General features: G+C 46.5%; 1 protein-coding gene across 4 annotated transcripts in view; it reads left to right on the top strand.

Moving 5' to 3' along the window:
* Positions 1–780: 780 nt before the first annotated feature.
* LGALS12 (galectin 12) overlaps positions 781–26,547 on the top strand; it is a 39,874-nt gene continuing 14,107 nt past the window's right edge. The window contains exons 1-10 of one of the 4 annotated variants that reach the window (XM_064364792.1): positions 781–939; positions 3,487–3,575; positions 3,696–3,909; positions 4,910–5,029; positions 5,582–5,620; positions 6,191–6,217; positions 6,823–6,911; positions 9,972–10,122; positions 10,832–10,962; positions 22,852–22,892. In XM_064364792.1, the coding sequence (XP_064220862.1) occupies positions 871–939; positions 3,487–3,575; positions 3,696–3,909; positions 4,910–5,029; positions 5,582–5,620; positions 6,191–6,217; positions 6,823–6,911; positions 9,972–10,122; positions 10,832–10,962; positions 22,852–22,879 (957 nt within the window). In that variant the 5' untranslated portion in view covers positions 781–870 and the 3' untranslated portion in view covers positions 22,880–22,892. Of the gene's footprint in view, positions 940–2,437; positions 3,576–3,695; positions 3,910–4,909; positions 5,030–5,581; positions 5,621–6,190; positions 6,218–6,822; positions 6,912–9,971; positions 10,123–10,831; positions 11,762–22,851; positions 22,893–26,547 lie in introns of those variants that run through there. The other 3 variants (XM_012463161.2, XM_064364793.1, XM_012463160.2) reach the window with 3 other exon arrangements.

Genomic DNA, 26,547 nt, shown 5'->3' with positions numbered 1-26,547 from the left:
GCCCACCCCCAGATACAGGCCTCCCTGTAGGACATGCTGCTATGGCCACTTTCTCCTTGTACAGATGAACAAAGGATGGCCCAGGGATGGCAAGTGACTTTTCCAAGGGCACACAACACATTAGACGAGAGGCTGAGGGAGAATTCGAGTCTCCCTGTGCGGTTATGTGCTTCTTGTACTGCCTTTTCGAAGCGTAAGCGGCCCTGCTTTCTCCCCTTCCCTCATTCCACTTTCTTGTGACCACAGCTGGGCCCCAGCATTTCCAGCTGATGCTGCAATAGAGCCTCAGGGGGCTGTAAAACTTGGAAAAGGAAGAAGAGTGGAGGAAAGGGCAAGAAAAGGCAGGGAAGAAATAAAACCCTCTGTGGTGAAGGAAGGAATGAATGGGAAGTCACCCAAAGCTGTCCAGGGGGCTGGGGGTGGGGCAGTTTCTAGAACCTATACCACATCACCTCCCCTTCCTCTGACCCAGTAAGGGCTCAAGCTGGAAACCACAAACCCTCGCTGGCCCCAAAGGAGCCAGCCTCTGGCCTCCCTCTGCGGTGGCCACGTGCTGCAGATCCGGAGTGGGTAGTTAGTTGCTTAATGCCAGCCTTCCTCCCCTGGACATGGAGTTCTGCTGACAGCCCCAGTCCAGCCAGAGCTCTGCTGTACATCCCTGGGAGTGGGGCTGGTGTGGAGCCTGGAGGTCGCCTGCTGCCTTCCCAGGGCTGCTCCAGACAGCATTAAGACCCTGCAGAGCACAAGTGAGATTAATAGCTAGGAGAACTGCTCCAGGCATTCAGGACCCTGGCTGGGGCAGGTGGGTCAGCCCACTGGGGGCAGGGCTCCTGGAACGAGACTCTACAGTTGGAGTTGTCACCCACTCTCATGTCACCTGGAGAAGAACTGGACCCAATTCCCGACAGCTTCATTCTGCAACCGCCAGTGTTCCACCCGGTGAGCTGTCACTCGAATCTGGAACCTCCTAGGTCTCTGGGCTCTTCTCTTCCAACTGGGCCCAGACTCCTGGGTGGCGGGGTGGAGAGGACCTCAGTCCTGGGCTCTGCTTCTGCCAGCACCTGCCCTGGGCTCCGGAAGGCCCTCCTGAGCTTAGCAAAGTGGCTGACTGCTAATTCCCACTTGGGTATAAATGACTGCGAGGTTTCCAGGGTGGTTGTATTTTTTTAACTATAATACTTTAAGTTCTGGGGTACACGTGCAGAACGTGCAGGTTTGTTACATATGTATACACATGCCATGGTGGTTTGCTGCATCCATCCACCTGTCATCTACATTAGGTATTTCTCCTGTTAGCCCTCCCCAATCCCCCTTCCCCCTGCCATCCCTCCCCTAGCTCCCCAACCCCCAACAGGCACCGGTGTGTGACTTTCCCCTCCCCATGTCCATGGGTTCTCATTGTTCTACACCCACTTATGAGTGAGAACATGTGGTATTTGGTTTTCTGTTCTTGTGTCAGTTTGCTGAGAATGATGGTTTCCAGCTTCATCCATGTTCCTGCAAAGGACCTGAATGCATCCTTTTTTATGGCTGCATAGTATTCCATGGTGTATATGTGCCACATTTTCTTTCTCCAGTCTATCATCGATGGGCATTTGGGTTGGTTCTAAGTCTTTACTATTGTAAACAGTGCCACAGTGAACATACGTGTGCATGTGTCTTTTTAATAATAGAATGATTTATAATCCTTTAGGTATAAACCCAGAGGGTCGTTGTATTTTGAAAGTGGTGAAGCCTGGAGCTGCAATGCTGAGCCTCTACTGTAATGGGTGCTAGGAGGATGGGAGTGTGGATAGGATTGTTGAGGGGGATGCTGATTGCCTAGTAAGGACAGTCTCATCCCCGGCGTGGAAGAAAGGGTCAGGTGGGAATTTCCACTCAGGGATGTCGGCTGGGAGGGGGATTTCTCTCTTTCTTCTCCTGCTCAGTCAGTGCCTAAGAGGTTTTCTGAAGCTGGCAATGATTTACAGAAGGCTGAATTCCCAGCTGACACCCCCAACTAATGAGCATTAATTATCACTTTCCCTCACTTGGCCCTCCCCTCCCATGAGAGCTGCATCCACTCAGTTAATTACAGGCCTGGAGGGAGCCTGGAACTGGAAGTGACTCAACTGCTAAACCCGCTGAGCTTGCCAGGCGGGCATCCCAAGCCTCCCTCCCATGCTTCCCAGGTGCCTGGGAATGGGCAGAAGCAGCTGCCCAGGTTACAGCAGCTCCTTGCTTTGCAGGCTGCGAGCTCCCACCTGGAGGGCTGTGCTGGTGGGTTCTCAGTTCTTTCTAGGTGGTTTGGGCTCCTAAAGGTGGCTGGGAGTCAGAGAGCAACTCAGGAAGGCTGATCTTGCGATGCCACCATATGAACCTCCAATCCTGCTCACATTCATTCCGAACAGGCCCATGCGGAGCCCTCATGGTGCCAGGTCAGGCACTGAACCTACAGGAGGGAAAGACATGGCTTCGGTTTTAAGGGGCTTATAAACTCCTAGAGAGAACAGCCAACCAGTCCCTCTAAGCCATGGGCCTCATGAACAAAATGCTCCGGGAGCTCAGGGGAGGGAAGGAAGCATCCAGGCACCCATGTGGATGATGCTTGGAAAAAGAGTCAGGGTGGAAAGAGACAGGAGGAACAGCCCAGAAAGCCAGGGAGTTGCAAAAGTATGTGATGTATTTTAGGAAGGCCAGGTAACTGGTTTTTTTTTTTTTTTGAGACCGAGTCTCACTTTTTCGCCCAGTGGTGTCACGTGATCTCAGCTCACTATAACCTCCGCCTCCCAGACTCAAGCAATTCTCCTGCCTCAGCCTCCTGAGTAGTCGGGATTACAGGTGCCTGCCACCACACCCAGCTAATTTTTGTGTTTTTAGTAGAGGTGGGGTTTCACCACGTTGGCCAGGCTGGTCTCAAACTCCTGACCTCAAGTTGATCTGCCCGCCTCAGCCTCCCAGAGTGCTGGGATTACAAGCATGAGCCACAGCGCCCGGCCCAGGTAACTTCTACGAGGGGAAAGGTGAGCCTGGGAAGGCCGTTGTTAAGTGTCTCCCAGGGGTTCATTTCAAAGTCAGCTGTCAGTTCCCAACTTGTCGATTCTTCTTGCCTCCCAGTTCCCACTCTCCAGCCACTAGACAGCCCTCAGGAAGCCCCAGTACCAGGCTTCCGGGGAGCAGGATGGCATCTAGTGGCTGGCAAGCCTCCCTGGGGTCACTGCAGCCTGCTGTGCCCTAGGAGCCGGGGAAAGGAGGCTGGCTGGTGCTGAATTTGGCAAGGGAGCTGAATTTGACTTCTCTGGTGTAATGTGACTTTGCTGTATGACAGTCTAGGGAAGGGGATTAGGTAGAAGAAAACACGTCAGAGAACACTGATTTTTACCTGTAAGGAATTTTCTGTTTGGGGAGCAAACGTTGAGGTTTCTGCTCCTTTCCTCCCCTCCCCTGGCATGGGGTCCCTACGCCCTTTCTCCAACCCTGCGTGGTTGGGTTTCTCTTCTTGTTCAGGTGGTTCCTTATGTCATGACAATTTTTGGCGGCCTGCATGCAGGCAAGATGGTCATGCTGCAGGGAGTGGTCCCTCCAGATGCTCACAGGTAAGGCAGGGGTGGGAGGGGGTAGCCCAGGGGCGTCAAGCTGGAGGGCTCCTCCCTGCCTTCGGGATCTCTGTGGGTCTCTGGTCAAAACTGCACTCCGAGAGCCTCACCTCCCAGTAGGTTTCAGGTGGACTTCCAGTGTGGCTGCAGCCTGTGTCCCCGGCCCGACATCGCCTTCCACTTCAACCCTCGCTTCCACACCACCAGGCCCCACGTCATCTGCAACACCCTGCACGGTGGACGCTGGCAAAGGGAGGCCCGGTGGCCTCACCTGGCCCTGCAGAGAGGCTCCGGCTTCCTCATCCTCTTTCTCTTTGGGAGTGAGGAGGTGAAGGTGAAGAAGGGAGGGGCATTGGGTGGTCCAGAACTTGTGTCCTCGTGCCTCTTCTTCCCTCAGCCGGACTCTCCACAACACAGTGCCGAGTAGCATTGGTGGGGTCAGGTGCCAAGAGGACCAAGGAGCTGCCATGCCCGGTTCCAGGCTGCCCTGGGCCCACATGGCAGCAAGAAAGCTTTATAGTGCCTGGCTCCAAAGAGGGCATCACTGCCATTGTCTTGGCAAGCACTTAGAGAGCACCTGCTGTATACCAGGAACTGTTCTAAGCCCTTTAAATGTATCTGCTCATTGAATGCTCACAACCACCCCATTAGGTAGGTACCTCCATTATCCCACCTCACAGCCATGGAGGCAGGGGACCTCCGTAATCCCACCTCACAGTCGTGGAGGCAGGGGACCTCCGTTAGCCCACCTCACAGCCATGGAGGCAGGGGACCTCCGTTAGCCCACCTCACAGCCATGGAGGCAGGGGACCTCCGTTATCCCACCTCACAGCCATGGAGGCAGGGGACCTCCATTATCCCACCTCACAGCCATGGAGGCAGGGGACCTCCGTTAGCCCACCTCACAGCCATGGAGGCAGGGGAGAGGGAGAGAGAACCTGACCTCAAGGTTTTGACCCCTAATGAGAACTCCTGCCAGAAGGATGATGGGATCTTCAGACTTCTCCAGGAGGCAGGGCAGCGGGTGGGAGGGGAGCCTCTTGAGTCTCAGTTTCCTCATGTAAAATGGAGCGAAGATGATTCTTTGAGCTACTGAGAAGGCAAAACAAGGGCCTCTGCTGGGGTAGAGGGAGCGTTGAAGGTGCCTTGGCTCAAGGCCAGCTCTGCAACCTTGGGAAGGTTACTGAAGCCCCCCAAGGCTCTGTAAAATGTGCCCACCCCGTAGAGTTGGTGTGAAGTTAAGTGAGGAAAAGGTGCTTGGCGATGCCCGAGAGGTTGTTATGAACTGAATGAGCATCCGCTGCTGAGGAGCCAGCCTCTGTCTGTCTCTCTAGGTGAGTGTGAACGGACAGCACTTTCTCCGCTACCGCTACCGGCTCCCACTGTCTCATGTGGACACGCTGGGCATCTTTGGTGACATCTTGGTAGAGGCTGTTGGATTCCTGAACATCAATGTAAGTTCCCACAGGGCCAAGGCCTGGGCAGTGGCAGCCTTTAGTTTCCCCTGACTCCCGGACAGGCCTGGGACCCCTTCCTGCTCCCTAGACCAAGAGACAGAGGAGGCCCGGTGCACCTGTAATAGCCAAGGGGGAGGGAGTCCACTGAGGTTTCAGGTGTGAGTGGGCTGAGGGGGAGGAGAAGGCGCTGCAGAAAGGCAGGAGCCTGCACCCAGGGTGGGTCTGGTTAGCACTGAGAAGCAATGGCCAGGAATGATTCGGCACACTGGGGTCGAAACGGGCGGCAGCTGGCTTTATCATTCCCACCTGATGAGCTTAGAAAAGCCCAGATTTCTGGGGCTTGCCACCAGAGATTCTGAGTCGGTCAGTCCAAGGCGGGGCCCACGGACCGGGATGTTCAAAATGCCAGCAAAAGGCAACCACTAAGCAGCCGAATGGGAAACACAAGGGGCTCTAAAGCCCAAAGCCGGGGCCTGCCCACCTCCCAGGCACAGGCAGGGGTTGTAGAGGTCCTGAATGCTGCTAACTCGTTTCTCTGTTTCTGAACAGCCATTTGTGGAGGGCAGCAGAGAGTACCCAGCTGGACACGTGAGTCTCTTAGAGCACGGTCTGAGCAGCCCCACTAGCTGACCCGCCCTTCTCTACTGCCGCTCCCATTATGCAACGCCCAGCTGCCCCTTCCCTCACTGCTGTGGTTGCCGTAAATTTGGCTGGCTCTACTCCAGTCTCTGGAGGGCCTGTATCTGCCTCTCCCAGCCCCTCTCCAGGGCCAGCTTGGGAAGACGAATGGGGGTGGGCTGCATGCAGAGGGGGCAAGACCACATATTCCCAGCAGGAGAGGCCTTAGTTGAAACGCTCATTTCTCAAACCACCCCTGCGAGGTGGCTGGGGTTGGCCTTGCAGGACAGAAGGGGAGATGAGGCCCATGTACCTGCCCAAGGCCACAGTGGATGACAGATCCTCCACCCGGTTCTTCCCTATTGTTCCAGAGCTAGTGAACCTCTGAAGTCCGGAGGATCCCACTGGGGCTCCAATGACTCACCTGCGGCCGTGAGAAAGACAAGCCCCAAATATTCCCAATTTGTCAGAATAACAAGAGGTTCTTTTTCCTAAGCAAACACCACATGGCCTTATGTCCCCTCTTTCTTTCCACGACAGCCTTTCCTGCTGATGAGCCCTAGGCTGGTGAGTAAACCTCCCTCCTGCTCCATCAGGGCTGGGAGCACAGCCTGGGTGTGTGGCTAATGAGCTCCACCTGGTGGGACATGGGATATGCCCCCAGCCTCAGGATGTCCCCTTCCTTTATAGCAAGCTGCAGGCAGTGGGTGGGTGGGGCAGCTTCAGGCTGAAGCTCCAGCTTCATTTTACCTTTTCTCCACTTATTCTGAACATTGTCATTTGATACGTCTCTGTGCCAGGCCCAGTGCCAGGACCAGTGCCAGGACCAGTGCCAGGCTCTAGGATAGAGGAACAAGCTGGTCCCCGCTGTCCAGTTGCTCACAGGCTGGTGGGGGACAGACCACTAGATGGCCATTACAGTTCAGGATGCAGTGAAGGGAGAAGGACATGGTGGTCGGGACACAGAGAGGCCAAGCGCAGCCTGGAGGGGCCAGGGAAAGTGTTGCGCAGGAGGGGAGTACAGGAGGTCAGATGCTTAACAAATAAGCAGCATCTCCTGGCTGCAGGCCCGGGCAGAACATGCCTCCCCAGTGCTCCCCTGGCCCCGGGGGCGGGTGGTCCTCCCCAGTCCCCCCGTGAGTCCGTTTCTCAATGCCTCCCTTGTTCTTCAGGAGGTGCCCTGCTCACACGCTCTTCCGCAGGGTCTCTGGCCTGAGCAGGTCATCATAGTGCGGGGGCTGGTCTTGCAGGAGCCGAAGCAGTAAGTATCCGGCATCAAAGAGGAGGCGAGGGAGCAGCCCCTCGGTGCCAGGGACATGCTCTATAAAGCGTCAGCTCTTTCAATCCCCCAGCACCGCCATTTAATCCCCATTTTACAGTTGAGGAAACGGAGAAGCAGAAAGACGTGGTCCAAGGTGGCAGAGCTTGTGAAGGTCAGGCTGGGACTGGGATCAACAGCCCCGCTGCTGGGAGCGTCGTTCCTGCTGGTACCTCTAGTCAGGCCTAGCCTCTTGTCCCAGGTCCTAGGAAAGGGGCCCCAGGAAAGGTCCAGGTACAGGCTGAGGCCCAGAGCAAAGACGTAGCCTCCCATGGTAATGCAAGGTGTGGTTCAAAAGACACAGCCAGACTGCCCCAGAGAGGAGGCCTGCTATTTGGAAGCCAGGACTTGGAGGGACACAGCGACTAAGTGGACGCTACCAAACTTCTCCCACATGGTGCGTTCAAACCCAGACCTGTGGCTCCAGTCCAGTTAGACAAGGGCCACTGGCCTGCCTGCCTTGAGGAAACACATTAGAGTTTATGACTTCTCTGGGCCAGATTGGCTGGGTTGGCACATGCCGAGGACACCCACTACCTGTGCAACCTTAGGGCAGACACTTTTCCTCTCTGTGCCTCTGTTTCCCTCTCTGTAAGAAGGGGAGGATAATAATGCTGACTTTACGGGTGGTGCTTAGAATAGTACCTGGCACGTGGTAAGTGCTCCACAAATGTGGATGCTGTTGCAATCATCTCAGCGGGGGCAGGGGAAGGCAGAGTAAGGGAAGCACCCTGTGTTCTCCTTGCTTAATTTTGTTTTTACTTTTTGAGTTACTGACCTCACTAAACCCTTGCCCTCCACACTCCCAATCATGCCTGTGAATTCTGGGGCAGGCATGAAGCCCAGCACTGGGCCTCCAAAGACAGACACAACTGAATTGGATTCCTGGTTTTGTCTCTTATAAATAAGGCGGTCTTGGGCCAGTCACTAAACCTCTCTAAAAAAGAATGAAAATTCCAACCTGATAGGGAAAATGAAAAGGTGCTCAGTGATAGAACACTTCTTCCCACAAAACTTGGAGGCGTGAGACCAGGTTCACATCGTAGCTCAGAGTCACAAGGTTACTAGTGACGTGGTGAGCAGGTAACTGCTCTTTCCCAAGGGCCGCGAATGCATGTGTCCTCAGAAGCCAGACAGGTCTCAAGCAAATAGTGAGCTCAAGATGGATTAAAGATTTAAACATAAGACCTAAAACCCTAAAAACCCTAGATGAAAACCTAGGCAATACCATTCAGGACATAGGCATGGGCAAGGACTTCATGAGTAAAACAGCAAAAGAAATGGGAACAAAAGCCAAAATAGACAGATGGGACCTAATTAAACTCCAGAGCTTCTGCACGGCAAAAGCAACTATCATTAGAGTGAACCGGCAACCAACAGAATGGGAAAACATTTTTGCAATCTACCCATCTGACAAAGGGCTGATATCCAGAATCTATAAAGAACCTTAACAAATTTACAAGAGAAAAAACAACCCCATCAAAAAGTGGGCGAAAGATACGAACAAACACTTCTGATTATATTTAAAGAGAAAATAGAAGCCATCTTTTATACAAACTCTCTCAATTTTTGAATATTGTATTAAAGTTGAAGAATACGATGGACCAGACAAAGCATTGCTATACACCAGTTCAGCTGAGACCCACCAACATGAAGACTTAGCACAGCATCCGGTACTTAGTGAGGCTGCCACGGATGCTGCTGCTGCTGCTCTTTTGTGAAAGCAACTGATGGCTTGAATGGGACAGAGAGAGGAAGAGTTGGAGGGCACGGGATTCACTGGCAGCGAAAATCTATCCCTCTTCCTTCACCTCATCCCTTCCCTCCTCCTCACTGAGTAGGAGTGTATGACTGCAGCCTCAAAGAGCTTCAACAGAGCTTCACTGGGCATCTAGTGATTTGTGATTATTCAGTGAGCTAGTGGGCTGAGCTGGATGAACGTGAGGTAGGGAGACACTGAGGCCTCCTCACCAAGAGTTCTCAGGCCAGTGGGAAGACAAAGCCTTGTCTGGCAGGATGGAGTAGGGGGAAGCCGTAGTGGGGCTGGAGGCTCCACACCATCCACTCTCAGGGTTCCTGCCCTCCAAGCTTCTTCCCAACATTGAGCCCTTGCCATCTCCTTCCCAAAACTTATGGGGCCACCTCCTGTGAGGACCTACCAATAGTCCCTGAAAGGCCTGCCCAGGGCGGCCTTCTCCCCCACCTCACCCGCCCTCTGCATACTGTCGAGATGCAGCCTTCTCCAGCATAGCGCTTCGAAGAAGGGGACGCAAGCTAGTGTCTGTAAAACACCTAACTTCTGTAAAATACCTACTGTGTGCTAGGAATCGCTAGTTTTCACATACGTTATTTTCTTTTTTGTGGCTCTGTGAGGTAGAGATTGTATTATATAGTAATATTTTTAAGTAATAGGTATCATCTGAATGCTTATTACATAATCAGGTGCTGTTCTAAATAAGCATTTCTTATGTATTCATTTAATTCTTACAACAGTACCACAGGCAGGTACAGTGCAGTTATGTTAACTCTGCATTATGGATGAGGAAACTGAGGCACAGAGAGATGAACGGTCTGGCCCAAGGTCACAGGACTAGATAGTAGCAGAGCCAGGGTTCAACCTGGGCTGCCTGACTCTAACCAACATTTAAGACAATATCTGGTGCTGAGTTGGCATTCAACAAATGTTAGCTACGGCTAACTCCATCATAATCATCCCCATTCTCAGGAGGAGAAACTGGGGCTCAGGGTAGGCAATTTTCACACACTTCCCTCGCACCCCCATCCTCCTGTAGTCAGTAGATGGCAACCTTGGAAGTCAATCTCAAGTTCATCTAGAGCTCATGTTCTTTCCACTGTTCTGAGCACCCAGCAGTGCTTGCTTCTGGAGGCTGAAGCCGCTCAGTCTTCCATCCTCTCCCCCACCTCCATCCTTCCCCTGGAGGCTGAGCAGTGGCCTGCAGCCGACAGGCACTGATCCCTTCTCCTTCCTCCTGCTTCCTGCAGTTTCACACTGAGCCTGAGGGACCAGGCTGCCCATGCTCCTGTGACACTCAGGGCTTCCTTCACAGACAGAACTCTGGCCTGGATCTCCCCCTGGGGACGAAAGAAGCTGATCTCAGCCCCCTTCCTCTTTTACCCCCAGAGATTCTTTGAGGTGAGTCAGAGCCAAGAGGCCACATCCCTTCAGGCTGGAGCACAGAGCTGACCTCCCATAATGACCTGGGAGACTCTGGGGTGGGTGTGCAGGGCAGATGTTATGGGGTAGGAGGCCAGAGCCAGCAGAGCACAGCAAACATCTATACAGAGGTCCTCCACCCTCCACTCTGATGCCAGGGATCCCATGGCCAGAAACTCAAATTAATTGATGCAGGTGGAGGCCCAAGCATCAGCTTTATTAAAAAGCTCCCCTAGGGCCAGGCGTGGTGACTCATGCCTGTAATCCCAGCACTTTGGGTGGCAGAGGCAGGCGGATCACTAGGTCAGGAGTCCGAAAGCAGCCTGGCCAAAATAGTGAAACCCTGTCTCTACTAAAAATATAAAAAATTAGCCAGGCATGGTGGTGGGCGCCTGTAATCCTAGCTGCTTGGGAGGCTGAGGCAGGAAAATTGCTTGAACCTGGGAGGCGGAGGTTGCAGTGAGCCCAGATCGCGCCACTGCGCCACTGCACTCCAGCCCAGCAACAGTGTGAGACTCTGTCAAAAAAAAACAAAGCCCCCCTAATGATTCCAGCATGCAGAACCACTCCTCTACAGGAAGCAATCCTAGTTACAGATGGCGAAACTGAGGCCCAGGGCTGGGAAGATCCTTGTCAAAGGCTGCAGTGGGCTGGTGACAAGCGGGGCCCCTTGTCTGTTCTTTTCTAGCACTGCACTGGGTGCCCCCTGGGTCCAGTCTTTGTGTCCTCTGAGAGGAGGAGGGTCTCGCTGGGGAGAGCATCAGGCAGACAGGGAGAGTCCGGCTGGAAGCTGCCACCCGTCATGTCCTCCTTTCCCAGGTGCTGCTCCTGTGCCAGGAGGGAGGGCTGAAGCTGGCGCTCAATGGGCAGGGGCTGGGGGCCACCAGCGTGAACCAGCAGGCCCTGGAGCAGCTGCGGGAGCTCCGGATCAGTGGAAGTGTCCAGCTCTACTGTGTCCACTCCTGAGGACAGTTCCAGGGAAACCCTGCCAGAAAATAGGAAAGTCAGCCCACACCCAGGGCCCCACTCTCCTCCCCTCATTAAAATGTCCACCTGACACCACCACATTAGCCCTGGTTCACTTCCAGGGTCGCGAGCCTGAGTCTGCAGGAGCTTTGGGCCCGAGGGAAGGCACAAGGGTGCAAAGGTTCCTTCGACTCTGCACCTTCCTCCACCGGGAGCCTGGGATTTGGCTCCATCTGCCTTCAGGGCCTGGACTGCACTCACGGACGTGGATTTTGTAGACTAACAAAGATACTCCAAAATACAGTGGCTTAAAGAATGTGGTCATTTATTCTTTACTTATTTGTGGTCAAATAAATAAATGGGGTCATTTATTTATTCCATTCTCATCTAGCAATTCTAGACAAAATGGTTCAGGTTAGTGGGGCAGCTCTGCTCCGGAGATATTCAGGGTCTGGGCTAGCCATTGTTCTGCCACCCCAGGGCATCATCACGGTCTGCGTGGCTGAAGCTCAGCTGCCACTGTCTTGGTCTCCGCCACTGAGAAGGCTAATAGAGGCTGAGGATAAGACCCACCTGATCTCATAAGACCCAGGCCGGGGTCTGACACACATCAGCTACAGTCACGTTTCATCTGCAGGCACTTGGTCTCAGTCACACTACCTGCAACGAAGGCTGGAAATAGCCTCCAGTGGGACACCCATATGACTGGCCACATAGAATAGAATAGTTGGCCAAGCTCGGTGGCTCACGCTTGTAATCCCAGCACTTTGGGAGGCCAAGGTGGGCAGATCACGAGGTCAGGAGACTGAGACCATCCTGACTAACATGGTGAAACCCTGTCTCTACTAAAAACACAAAAAAGTAGCCAGGCATGGTGGTGAGCACCTGTAGCCCCAGCTACCCACTCGAAAGGCTGAGGCAGGAGAATTGCTTGAACCTGGGAGACGGAGGTTGCTGTGAGCTGAGATCATGCCACTGCACTCCAGCCTGGCCGACAGAGCGAGACTCTGTCTCAAAATAAAAAGAATAGTCACACAAAAAACAGAATAGTTTCATTCTATTACTATAAAAAAAAAAAACAGGGAGAATGGATTTGAACAAAAAAAATATGGCACTCTGATTAAACTGCATTACAGCCTGCAGGACACTTCGGGCCAGCTTGGTCTTACTCCAGATTTCACTGTTGTCCCACCCTACTTCTTCCATCCCACTTTTTCCTTCACCAGCATTCAGGTTCTTGCCTTCTCTGGCAGCCAGACAGACAGATGGGGGAGGCAGGCGTGTCCTTCATTGTCAGTAGTTCTTTGATGTGAAAGGGGCAGCAGAGTCATTTATACTTCAACCTCTTTGCATCTTACAAAGTTAAACAGCTAAAAGAAGTGAAATAGGGAGGCAATGCTTGTGGAATGCACAGTGCGTATCGGCAGCACATGCCTCATTACGATTCACCTCCTTGCTTCTCCTGTTCAATCGTTTCTTTGGAAGGCAGCGGATTTCTCTCTTGTGCTTCCGTCTTCCTCAGTTTCGACTTATATCTTTGCCTGCTTCCATCCATGCAAGACCTGACTTGTTCCTCCTTGCCTTCCACCAGGCTTGTGCGGCTTCTCCAGCCACGTGAAACTGTAGGTCCAATTAATCTCTTTATTTTGTAAATTGCCTAGTGTCAGGTATGCCTTTATAAGCAGTGTGAAAATGGACTAATACAGGACTTTAGCATTACAATGGTATGTTAATGATGTAAAGGTAACAAGGGGTCACAGCTCTGGTTTGCTGGGGTCTTGCTCTGACCTTATCTTCCTCTGGTAATTGCTAAAGAGTACTGAGGCTCCTGTGGCCTCCCAGGCCATCTGAAGTTCTTTTAAGCAAACAGACCTATAGATAAAACTGCTGTTTAAGAAAGTACAATGAGCTTTCTTAGTTACCTACTGTTTAAGAAAATAATGAACTTTCTCAGCTATGTCTCCAGGGCCGCCCTGGTTGCATAAGATGTGTGTGTGTTTGTTTTTACCAAGGCCTTGGACGACTTTTGTTAGATTTATACTTAAGCACTTTATAGTTTTCTGTGCTATTCATAAATGCTATCTTTTTAAAAATTCTACTTAGTTGATACTGGTACAAAAATGCACCTGGTTTGTGTATTAATCTTGTTCCTAGCAAAGTTGCTAAATTCTTTCATTAGTTCAAATAGAAAATCTTGTCCTGTCACAGTGGCTCACACCTGTAACCCCAGCACTTGGGGATGCCAAGGCAGGTGGACCACTTGAGTCAGGAGTTTGAGATCAGCCTGGCCAACATGGCAAAACTCCGTCTCTACTAAAACTACAAAAAATTAGCTGGGCATGGTGTCACACACCTGTAACCCCAGCTACTCAGGAGGCTGAGGCACAAGAATCAGTTGAACCCAGGAGGCAGAGATTGCAGTGAGCCGAGATGGCGCCAATGCACTCCAAGCTGGGCAACAGATCGAGACTCTGTCTCAATAAATAAATAGACAGGCAGGCAGGCAATCTTACCACTTGCAAAAAATAATGATTTCTGATTTCTTCCTTTCCGATCTCCCTCTCCCTCTCTTTCTCCCACTCTTCCCCCAACTCCCAACCACATTCCCTCCCTTCCTTCCTCTCTCCCTGATGCTTCCTTTATTATATTACGTTGGTCAAGACTTCCTGCACACTGTGAGTAGCAGTGCTGTTAGCGGGCATCCTTGACCTGTTTCTGACATTAGGGAAATGCAACTCAGATTCAGATTTCACTATTAAATATGGTGATTGTCGTAGGTTGAGATTAGATACTACGTTTAGGGTAAGGAGATTTTTGTTTTTTCTTAGTTTGCTAAGAGATTTTTTTGTTGTTTTTTTTTTACGAATCAGTGTCAAGTCTGTCTTCTGCATTTATTAATATGATCATATTTTTTCTAATCTGTTAATGAGGTAAATTACATTAATAGGCTCTCTAATGTCATACTATAAGTATCTTTAAATTCCTAGAGTAAATGAATTTTTAATGAATATATACCACGGCATTTCATTTACTGATATTACTATTTTTGCATTATGTTCATAAATTGGCTTATAATTTTACTTATCCATCGATCAATAGTAGCCTTAGTTCTGGATTCTTTTCTGTGCAAGGTCATCGGTTGTTTTATATGTCCTCTAGGTCTTCATTTAATCCATAGATTCTATCGCCCTCTCTTCTTTTCTTACATTTTATTATTGGGGATAAAACTGATAATTTTTTCTTATAGAGCTTCCCAGAATCTGAATTCTGCTGATTAGTCCCTAGGGCATTGTTTAAAATATTCCACTGCCTCCTGTACTTCTTTTTGTCTACAGTTTTGATCAGATGTTTCAATTTTTCAGCAAGAAAACCAAAACCATTATCTTATTCTCTAAATGTTTCTTTTTAAATTTTATTTTATTTATATATATATTGTCTTGAGAGAGTCTCACTCTGTCACCCAGGCTAGGGCACAGTGGCACAATCTCTGCTTACTGCAGCCTCCACCTCCCAGGTTCAAGTGATTCTCATGCCCCAGCCTCCTGGGTAGCTGGAATTACAGGTGTGCTCCACCACACCTGGCTAATTTTTGGATTTTTTCGTAGATGAAGTATCACTATGTTAGCCGGGCTGATCTGAAACTCTTGGCCTCAAGTGATCCACCTGCCTCAGCCTCCCAAAGTGCTAGGATTACAGTCATGAGTCATGCTAAATATTTCTTTTTTATAGCCTCCTGTTCTCGTTTCATGAATATATTTTGTCTTATCTCTTCCATGATATAAATGATGCTTTTGTAAATTTTCTTCTGCTTGCCATATTTTCTTTGTTTTCTTGAAGCTTATTTGTTAATTATTTGTGTATTTTGCTCTCTTTCAGATTAGAGGATTTCATCAAATGTCTGGCAATCCTTAGTTGTTTGTGGGGTTTTTTGTTGTTATTGTTGTTGTTTATTTCTTTGTTTGTTTTAGAGATGGAGTCTCGCACTGTCACCCGGGCTGGAGTGCAGTGGCATGATCTCATCTCACTCCAACCTCTGCCTCCTAGGCTTAGGCAAATCTCTTGCTTCAGCCTCCTGAGTAGCTGGGAATACAGGCATATGCCATCAAGCCAGGCTAATTTTTGTATTTTTGGTAGAGAAGGCGTTTCACCATGTTGACCAAGTTGGTCTTGAACTCCTGACCTCAGGTGATCCACCTGCTTCAGCCTCCCAAAGTGCTAGGATTACAGGTACAGAGCCACTGCACCCAGCCAAGTGGCTGGCTTATATTCAAGAGTGAGGCACTAAAATCCTAACTGGAAGCTTTATGTGCATGGGTTGGGCTTATTGACTTATGTGTCTCCTCACAATGAAACAGGTCAATGGTCAATGGTCTTGTTGTCTAAAGTGTCATCCGAGTTTATTGTCTCATGACCGAGAAAGTTAAGGAACATGGATGCAAAGGGTGAGGTTGGAGTGAAAGTTTAATAAGCAAAAGAAGAAAGCTCTCCATAATGGAGAGCGGAGCCTGAGCTTATAACAAAAGCTCTTCTAAGAAATTCCTCTCATTTCTATTTGAGTAACTTCTCTTATCTGTAAAGCTATCTGTGTAACTCCCCTTGTCTATGCAGCTGTAGGTATGTCCCTTAGGCAAGCCCGAAGCACAGCTTCTCGTTTGTGTAACTGTGGGTCTGTTTTAGGTGAGCCCCCCTCCCCTTCCCATGAAAGATCCTATGGAGCCCTCGTGTACATGTCTGAAAACGGGAGGAAACTTTTTCCTGGGAGCCCACTAATCACACAAAGAACGAAAGACTTCTGTGCTAGGTGCCTGCTTATCTGTGCAGCTGCAGACTGAGTTCCCCAGGCTGCTCCATTTTTGCCTGTAGCTGTGATTTTTCAAGCAGTCTGCTTCTCCAAGGACCAGCCTTAGCTGTCTGCCAACTGATGTTTTTCCTTTTCTTCTCCCTCAACAGGGTGACTGGGAAAATAAATGGCTTTTTTTCCCCAACAAAATTTGCCATTTAAAATAAGTGTGTAAAATTAAACTTCATGATTAAATATACATAAAAGTAATATCCATACTTTACATCAAAATCTACATACGAAGTTAGTTGATTGCACGACAGTAAAGGAAATGGCAAAACTGAGAACTTGCTACTATGCAGCTTTTAAATGTTTGCAACCGAAAATAACCATAAAATTAAGTTTCTTTTAAGGGAATTTCAGAATTAAATATATCCCTCAAGTAGTTGACAATGAAGAGCCCATAACTTATTTTAGTTATCAAATGTTTAAAAAGTGTTCTGTGTCTTTTCTCCCCAAAATGTTAGTGTGCAGCTATTCTTATAAATGTTGAGGAGGGAAGAAGATGGTGAGAAAGGGAAGCAGAAACGACAGGCTAACCAAGGCATTTTCTTCCTTGCTGACAGCAATCACCAGGAGGTGCTCTCAGGCACTGTTTTGCGCAGATGTCCCCCTACATTAAGCGATGCTTTCTTCTATCACAATTTTTGAAGCCTACACATTACTTTGTTCAATATAGAAGCTCGGTTTTAACCCAGAATTTAACCCAGAGACTCAGCTGTCTCCCCATTCTCCCTCAAGCCCCAAGGATTGGTTGTTCTGCTTACTGAGTGGGTCTGGCATTTGCCTCGTCCTAATGGCTCCAACACAAAGACTGGGATACCCACCTGTGGGCACAGTCAACCACATTACAGACACAGAAAAGGCAATGAGCCTGGGATCACATGGAGGAAATCTGTCGTTTCTGCTTCCCTTTCTCCACACTGTGTTTTCTTGACAGGGTTATGTCACCTGTTTTCATGCTCAGGTGGAAGAAGAAATTCTTTCTCCTTCTTTAAGATAAGCTGCTGGTGTTCTATGAAAGTATGCTTATGATGTAAGAACTAACATTCACATACTTGTTCATTTCCCCACTGTAGTCTCTGTAAAAATGATGGAATCTATCTTGAAAACAAACTTCAATTTGTCCGTCCTCAAACCAGCCCTTAGGTTTGTATATGGTACCATATAAATCCAATTTCTGATCATTTCTGGGGTTCCATTTTCTTCTTCAAGGCTCTTTCTCCCCGAAGCCTTTTTTTAACTGTACTTTACATTCTATGGGTACCTGGGCAGACAATGCAGGATTGTTGCATAGGTACACACGTGGCAATGTGATTTGCTACCTCCATCCCCCCATCACCTACATCTGGCCTTTCTCCCCATGTTATCCCTCCCCGACCTCCCCGCCCCCCTGCTGTCCCTCCCTTGGCCCCCCACAACAGATCCCAGTGTGTGCTGCTCCCCTCCCTGTGTCTATGTGTCCTCATTGTTCAACACCCGCCTGTGAGTGAGAACATGTGGTGTTTGATTTTTCTGTTCTTGTGTCAGTTTGCTGAGAATGATGGTTTCCAGATTCATCCATGTCCCTATGAAGGACACAAACTCATCGTTTTTTATGGCTGCATAGTATTCCATGGTGTATATGTGCCACATTTTCTTTATCCAGTCTATTGTTGATGGACATTTGGGTTGGTTTCAGGTCGTTGCTATTGTAAACAGTGCCGCAATGGACATACGTGTGCATGTGTCTTTATAATAGAATGCTTTATAATCCTTTGGGTTTATACTCAGTAATGAGATTGCTGGGTCAAATGGAATTTCTATTTCTAGGTCCTTGAGGAATCGCCACACTGTCTTCCACAGTGGTTGAACTAGTTTACACTCCTACCAACAGTGTAAAAGTGTTCCTATTTCTCTACATCCTCTCCAGCATCCGTTGTCTCCAGATTTTTTAATGATCGCCATTCTAACTGGCGTGAGGTGGTATCTCAATGTGGTTTTGATTTGCATTTCTCTAATAATCAGTGATGATGAGCATTTTTTCATATGTTTGTTGGCCTCATATGTGTCTTCTTTTGCAAAGTGTCTGTTCATATCCTTTACCCACTTTTGGATGGATTTGTTTGTTTTTTTCTTGTAAATCTGTTTTAGTTCTTTGTAGATTCTGGATATTAGCCCTTTGTCAGATGGGTAGATTGCAAACATTTTTTCCCATTCTGTTGGTTCCCAATTTGCTCTAATGATTGTTTCTTTTGCTGTACAGAAGCTCTGGAGTTTAATTAGGTACGATTTGTCTATTTTGGCTTTTGTTGCCAATGCTTTTGGTGTTTTAGTCATGAAGTCCTTGCCTATGCCTATGTCCTGAAAGGTTTTGCCTAGGTTTTCTTCTAGGGCTTTTATGGTGTTAGGTCTTATGTTTAAGTCTTTAATCCATCTGGAGTTAATTTTAGTGTAAGGTGTCAGGAAGGGGTCCAGTTTCTGCTTTCTGCACATGGCTAGCCAGTTTTCCCAACACCATTTATTAAACAGGGAATCCTTTCCCCATTGCTTGTTTTTGTCAGGTTTGTCAAAGACCAGACGGTTGTAGATGTGTTGTGTTGCCTCCAAAACCTCTGTTCTGTTCCATTGGTCTATATCTCTGTTTTGGTACCAGTACCATGCTGTTTTGATTACTGTAGCTTTGTAGTATAGTTTGAAATCAGGTAGCATGATGCCTCCGGCTTTATTCTTTTTGCTTAGGATTGTCTTGGCCATCTGGGCTCTCTTTTGGTTCCATATGAAGTTTAAGGTGTTTTTTTCCAGTTCTGTGAAGAAGGTCATTGGTAGCTTGATGGGGATAGCACTGATTCTATAAATTACTTTGGGCGGTATGGCCATTTTCACAATATTGATTCTTCCTAACCATGAGCATGGAGTGTTTCTGCATTTGTTTGTGTCCTTTCTTATTTCCTTGAGCAGTGGTTTGTAGTTCTCCTTGAAGAGCTCTTTTACATCCTTTGTTAGTTGTATTCCTAGGTATTTTATTCTCTTTGTAGCAATCGTGAATGGGAGTTTGCTCATGAGTTGGCTCTCTGTTAGTCTGTTATTAGTGTATAGAAATGCTTGTGATTTCTGCACATTTATTTTGTATCCTGAGACTTTGCTGAAGTTGCTTATCAGTTTAAGAAGATTTTGAGCTGAGATGACAGGGTCTTCTAAATATACAATCATGTCGTCTGCAAATAGAGACAATTTGACTTCCTCTTTTCCTAACTGAATACTTTTTTTTTTTTCTTGCCTAATTGCTCTGGCTAGAACTTCCAATACTATATTGAATAGGAGTGGTGACAGAGGGCATCCTTGTCTAGTGCCGGATTTCAAAGGGAATGCTTCCAGTTTTTGCCCATTCAGTGTGATATTGACTGTAGGTTTGTCATGAATAGCTTTTATTATTTTGAGATATGTTCTTTCGATACCAAGTTTATTGAGTTTTTAGGATAAAGGGCTGTTGAATTTTTCAAAGGCCTTCTCTGCAACTATTACGATAATCATGTGGTTTTTGTTTTGGTTCTGTTTATGTGGTGGATTATGTTTATAGACTTGCATATGTTGAACCAGCCTTGCATCCTCAGAATGAAGCCTACTTGATTGTGATGGATAAGCTTTTTGATGTGCTGTTGCAATCGGTTTGCCAGTATTTTATTGAAGATTTTTGCATCTATGTTCATCATGGATATTGGCCTGAAGTTTTCTCTTTTTGTTGAGTCTCTGCCAGGTTTTGGTATCAGGATGATGTTGGTCTCATAAAATGATTTGAGGATTCCCTCTTTTTGTATTGTTTGGAAGAGTTTCAGAAGGAATGGTACCAGCTCCTCTTTATACATCTGGTAGAATTCACCTGTGAACCCGTCTGGACCTGGACTTTTTTTGGTTGGTAGGCTATTAATTGCTGCCTCAACTTCAGCCCTTGTTATTGGTCTGTTCAAGGTTTCAGCTTCTTCCTGGTTTAGGCTTGGGAGGGTGCAAATGTACAGGAATGTATCCATTTCTTCCGGGTTTACTAGCTTATGTGCATAGAGTTGTTTGTAGTAATCACTGATTGTAGTTTGTATTTCTATGGAGTAGTGGTGAAATTCCCTTTATCATTTTTTATTGCATCTATTTGATTCTTCTCCCTTTTCTTTTTTATTAATCTGGCTAGTGGTCTATTTTGTTGATCTTCTCAAAAAACCAGCTCCTGGATTTTTTTATTTTTTGAAGGATTTTTTATGTCTCTATCTCCTTCAGTTCTGCTCTGATCTTAGTTATTTCTTGTCTTCTGCTAGCTTTTGAGTTTTTTTGATCTTGATCCTCTAGCTCTTTCAATTTCGATGATAGGGTGTCAATTTTAGATCTTTCCTCGCTTGTCTGGTGGGCATTTATTGCTATAAATTTCCCTCTAGACACTGCTTTAAATGTGTCCCAGAGATCCTGGTACGTTGTGTCTTCATTCTCATTGGTTTCAAAGAACATCTTTATTTCTGCCTTCATTTCATTGTTTTTCTAGTCGACATTCAGGAGCCAGTTGTTCAGTTTCCATGAAGTTGTGCGGTTCTGAGTTAGTTTCTGAATTCTGAGTTCTAATTTGATTGTACTGTGGTCTGAGAGACTGTTTGTTATGATTTCCATTCTTTTGCATTTGCTGAGGAGTGATTTGCCTCCAATTATCTGGTCAGTTTTAGAGTGGGTGCCATGCGGTGCTGAGAAGAATGTATATTCTGTGGGTTTGGGGTGGAGATTTCTGTAGCTGTCTATTAGGTCCTCTTGGTCTAGATCTGAATTCAAGTCCTAGATATCACTGTTAATTTTCTGTCTTGTTGATCTATCTAATATCAACAGTAGAGTGTTAAAGTCTCCCACTACTATTGTGTAGGAATCTAAATCTCTTTGTAGGTCTTTAAGAACTTGCTTTATGTACCTGGGTGCTCCTGCATTGGGTGCATATATATTTAGAATTGTTAGTTCTTCTTCATGCATTGATACTTTTACCATTATGTAATGCCCTTCTTTGTCTCTTTAGATCTTTGTTGGTTTAAAGTTTGTTTTATCAGAGACTAGGACTGCAACTCCTGCTTATTTTGCTCTCCATTTGCTTGATAAATCTCCCTCCAACCCTTTATTTTTAGCCTATGTGTGTCCTTGCATGTGAGATGGGTTTCCTGAATACAGCACACCAATGGGTTTTGACTTTTTATCCAATTTGCCAGTCTGTGTCTTTTTATTGGGGCATTTGGTCCATTTACATTTAAGGTTAGTATTGTTATGTGTGAATTTGATCCTGCCATTTTGATGCTAGCTGGATGTTTTGCCTGTTAGTTGACACATTTTCTTCATTGTGTCGATGGTCTTTACCATTTGGTATGTTTTTGGAGTGACTGGTACTGGTTGTTCCTTTCCTTGTTTAAAGAACAAGCACTCTTCTTTCAGGAGCTCTTGTAAGGCAGGCCTGGTGGTGACAAAATCTCTCATCAATTGCTTGTCCATAAAGGATTTTATTTCACCTTCACTTATGAAGCTTAGTTTGGCTGGATATGAAATTCTGGGTTGAAAGTACTTTTCTTTAAGGATGTTTAATATCGGCCCCCACTCTCTTATAGCTTGTAGGGTTTCTACCGAGAATCCGCTGTGAGTCTGATGAAGCCCCCTTTGTGGGCAACCCGACCTTTCTCTCTGGCTGCCCTTAGCATTTTTTCCTTCATTTCAACCCTGGTGAATCTGATGAATATGTGCCTTGGGGTTGCTCTTCTAGAGGAGTATCGTTGTGGTGTTCTCTGTATTTCCTGGACTTGAATATTGGCATGCCTTGCTAGGTTGGGGAAGTTCTCATGGATAATATCCTGAGGAGTGTTTTCCAGCTTGGATTCATTCTCTCCATCATATTCAGGTACACCTATCAAATGTAGATTAGGTCTTTTCACATAATCCCATATTTCTTGGAGGCTTTGTTCATTTCTTTTCACTCTTTTTTCTCTATTCTTACCTTCTCATTTTATTTCATTGAGTTGATCTTCAATCTCTGATATCCTTTTTTCTGCTTGGTCGATTCAGCTATTGAAACTTGTGTATGCTTTGCAACGTTCTTGTGCTGTGTTTTTCAGCTCCATCAATTCATATATATTCTTCTCTAAGCTGTTTATTCTAGTTAGCATCTCATCTAACCTTTTTTCTAGGTTCTTAGTTTCTTTACATTGGTTTAGCACATGTTCTTTCAGCTCTGAGAAGTTTGTTATTACCCACCTTCTGAAGCCTGTTTCTGTCAATTCATCAGATTCATTCTCCATCCATCTTTGATCCCTAGCTGGTGAGTTGTGATCCCCTGGAGGAGGAGAGGCGTTCTGGTTTTTGTTGTTTTCATCCTTTTTGTGCTGGTTTCTTCCCATCTTAGTGGCTTTATCTACCTATGGTCTTTGTTGGTGGTGACTTTCAGAAGGGGTCTCTGGGTGGACATCCTTTTTGTTGATGTTGAAGCTATTTCTTTCTGTTTCTTAGTTTTCCTTCTAACAGTCAGGCCCTTCTGCTGCAGGACTGCTGGAGGTCCACTCCAGACCCCGCTCACCTGGTGATCACCCACAGGGGCTGCAGAACAGCAAGGGTTGCCGCCGGTTTCTTCCTCTGTTATCCTCGTCCCAGAAGGGTACCCACCAGATGTCGGTCTGAGCTCTCCTTTATGAGGTGTCTCTTCAGGTATACGGGGGTCAGGGAGTTGCTTGAGGAGACAGTCTGTCCCTTACAGGAGCTCAGGTGCTGTGCTGGGAGCTCTGTTTTTCTGTGCAGAGCTGCTGGGCAGGTACCCTGAAGTCTGCTGCAGCTGAACTCATAAATGCCTCTTTTCCTAGGTGCTCTGCCCTAGGAAGGTTGGCTTTATTTTTAAGTTCCTGTCATGCTGCTGCCTTTTTTCACAGATACCCTGCCTCGCACGGAGTAGTCTAGTCACAGTCTGCCAGCAGAGGTGTTGCTGAGCTGCCGCAGGCTCTGCCCAGCTGCCATGTGAACTGCCTCGATAGTGGTGGACTGCCTCAGTAGTGGGTGACGCCCTTCCCCCACTCAGCTGGACCATCCTGGGTCCAGCTGCGCTTGCTGCGAAACTCTCAATCCAGAGCATTTCAGATCGCTTGTTTTGTGGGAGTGGTATCCGCCAAGCCAGATCGCCTGGCTCCCTGTCTCAGCCCCCTCCCTTTCAGTTGAACGGGCAGCTCTGTCTCCCAGACATTCCAGGCACCAGTCAAAATGGCTGCCCAGATCTGTCTGAGTTTCTGTGCACCAACCTGGTACCAGCTGAAACCACTGCGCTGAAAACTCATGGCACTTTTCGGCCCGGGAATCTCCTGGTCTGTGGGCAGTGAAAACGTATTTGGAAATATGGTGAGCACTCACCCTCTGCACTGTTCTCTCTGGGAACTGTACTCCAGAGCTGTTCCTATTCAGCCATCTTGGATCAAAGAAGCTCCCCTGAAGTATTAAGTTTCATCTTTCTCTGGCCTTTTGAATCAATCACCACATATCCGCCAGTGTTCCAAATCCTACCATTTTGGGTTTTGTTTGTTTGTTTGTTTGTTTTTTGTTTTTGGCATGTTTTGTCAGCTGTCTTCTCTCCCATCCCCTTTGTCCTTAGAGTTTAATGCCTTTTAAATACTTTTGCGGCCAGGCGCAGTGGCTCATGCCAGTAATCCCAGCACTTTGGGAGGCCAAGGCAGACGGAACACAAGGTCAAAAGATCGAGACCATCCTGGCCAACAACATAGTGAAACCCCGTCTCTACTAAAATACAAAAGATTAGCTGGATGTGGTGGCATGCACCTGAAATCCCAGCTACTCGGGTGGCTGAGGTAGGGGAATCGCTTGAACGGAGAAGGGGAGGTTGCAGTGAGCCAAGATTGCTCCACTGCCCTCCAGCCTGGGAAACAGAGCAAGACTCTGTCTCAAAAAAAAAAAAAAAATTACTTTTGCTGTTGTTTTCGTTGGTTTCAAAACGAAAAAAGAAAAAAGCATTTGCCCATTGTGTCTCCAATTTCCTGAATAAATCACTTAGATCAATAACTGCCAATCTTTCTAATATAGACCTATAGGAATTAAATTACTACATAATTACTCAAGCTACAACCAAGTTTTTGAAAGTCATATGTTGTGTTACTTCTAAATATTTGATCATTTCTATTACTATTATTACGTTCTTGAGCCTAAAGTCTTTATTAATTAGAAGTGTGTCCTTATAATTACAAAGGTATGGGCTTGGGGACCACATTTTCTAGTTAATCACACTATGTTTAGAAAAGAAGGCTTGTGTGGTATTACTTTTTTAGTATTTGTTGTTTCTTGCTGTATGGCCTAGTATGTGGGCCATGTGAACCTGAAAAGAATGTATTTTCCTCTTGGCCAATTTATGGCTCTATGTGTCTAGCAATTCAAGGTTTCTAATGTGATTATCAATCTTCCATATTCTTATTGTTTCTATCTCATCTTTCGGTTTTTAAGATGAGTGCATTTAAAATGTTACTATGATTGTAGATTTGTCCAACTTTACGTATAATTCTGTCAAACTTTACTTTGTATAGTTTCATTCTGTTTTTAGGTGCATCCAGGTTTGAGATTATTTTATCTCCTTGGTGAATTTTTCCTTTTATCACTGCAAAATAGTCCTTATACTTAGCAATGCTTTTGTATTGAATTCCATCTTGTCTAATATGAATGTTGCTGCAACAGCTATTTTGGTTACTATCAGTCTGAAATAGCTTTTAGTTTCCCTTGAATTTCAACCACTCTTGAAAAATAATTCAACAATTCATTGGTTGGTATATTTCTTTCAATAGCACATAAGTGAATGAAATTCAGTTTGAGAACTATTGTCTCAAATGTCTTTTGACTAATGGACTAAATAACATTTAGTCCGTTAACATTTTGTGACTCTTGGTAAACTTGGATTTATTTAAATTATCTTAGTTTGTGTTTTCTATAGTCCCATGCTTTTTCTTTCCTTGGATTTTCAGCTTTCTTGATGGCTATTATATCGATCAAGTCTTGTTATCCCCTTTTTTATTCTTATACTGGTTTGACAGTTATAAATTCTATTTCACACTTCTATGCCTGTTCCTACTTTTTATTTCATTTTTTATATTCACATAGAGTCAAACTGGCACGTGGGCAAAATCCAATGAGTTTTAACATGTATGTAGATTTCTGTAACCACTAGTATGATCTATAACCACAAAGCAACTCTGTTACCCGCTCCAAAAAAAAAAAAAAAAACTTGTCTTACACCTACTCTACCCCCAGCAACCCATTCATCTGCTATTGATAACTATATTTTTGTCCTTTTGAGAATATCATATAAATGAAATCGTACAGTAGGGACCTTTTGAGTCAGAAATCTTTCACCCAGAATGCTTTTGAGATTAATCTAGGTTGCTGTGTGTATCAGTGGCTCATTCCTTTTTATTGAATAGTGTTCTATTGACTGTGCCAATTTGTTCATCCATCAACTTGAAGAATGCGTTGTTTTCAATTTTTGAGAATTATGAATAGAGCTGCTAAAAACATTTGTGTACAAGTCTTTGTACAAACATAACTTTTTGGTTCTCTAGGATAAATACCTAGCAGTGGGATTGCCAGTTCACATGGTAAACCTATTTTTAACTTTATAAGAAACTTGCAAAACTATTCTCCAGAGTGGCTATACCTTTGTGTTTTAACCAGCAATGTATGAGATTTCCAGTTGTCCATCTCTGCAGCACTTGGTATTGTCGGTATATTTTTTCATTTTAGCCATCCTAGAAGTGTGTAGGAGTATGTCACTGTATTTTAACTCATATTTCCATCATAGCTAAAGATGTCTGAGCATCTTTTCATGTGCTAACAATCCCTGTATTCTCTCTGGTGAAGTAACTGTTCAAATCTTTTCCTCATTTCTTCAACTTTTTTTTTTTTTTTAAGAGATGGGGGCTTTTGCTATGTTTCCCAGGCTGGTCTTGAGCTCCTGGCTTCAAGTGATCCTCCCATCCTGGCCTCTCAAAGCATTAGGACCACAGGCATGAGCCACCATGCCTGGACCTTTTCCCAGTTTTTAAAATTGTATCGTTTGGATGGGGAAAAAATGACAGGTAGGAGGCAGGACTAATTTGCAGCTCCCGCTTGGATGGACAGAACAGCATGTGGAGACTGACATTATAAACTTCTGCTTTAAGAACTACTGCAGGAACATACCAGGAAAACCAAAGAATTCTCAGACCTTTTGAAAGAAGCAGCTTGCCACTGCTAATCCATGAAACAGCCAAAAAACTGTGAGCACCCAAAGTGTGAGAGGGGGAAAGTCTGCCTCAAAACACACATCCTCATTGGGAACCTGAAAATCCGGATCATAGGAGGATTCAACCTTACCCAGAGCTGAAATGAATTTAGAGAGCCAAACAAAATATAAAAATAGAAGGACAGAGGGAAGAGCCCTGTGCACACTCCCAGTCCCCAGGGAAGCCATTTCTGAATTTATTTCGTGGAGGTCACTGGGGAGGGCTACCAGTGGAATTGGGGAAGGTCCACAGGGAGAAGGAAACTTCCAGCTGAACTCTGTGACAATTTCGACCTAGTGTGAATTTTCCTTGGCAGAA

This window comes from Aotus nancymaae, unplaced genomic scaffold (assembly GCF_030222135.1).
Source record: "Aotus nancymaae isolate 86718 unplaced genomic scaffold, 86718_ANA_hifiasm-v0.15.2.pri h1tg000059l, whole genome shotgun sequence".
Lineage (NCBI taxonomy): Eukaryota > Metazoa > Chordata > Mammalia > Primates > Aotidae > Aotus > Aotus nancymaae.
The sequence above is the reverse complement of the archived record's forward strand: the minus strand, read 5'-3'. Positions and strand labels throughout refer to the sequence as shown.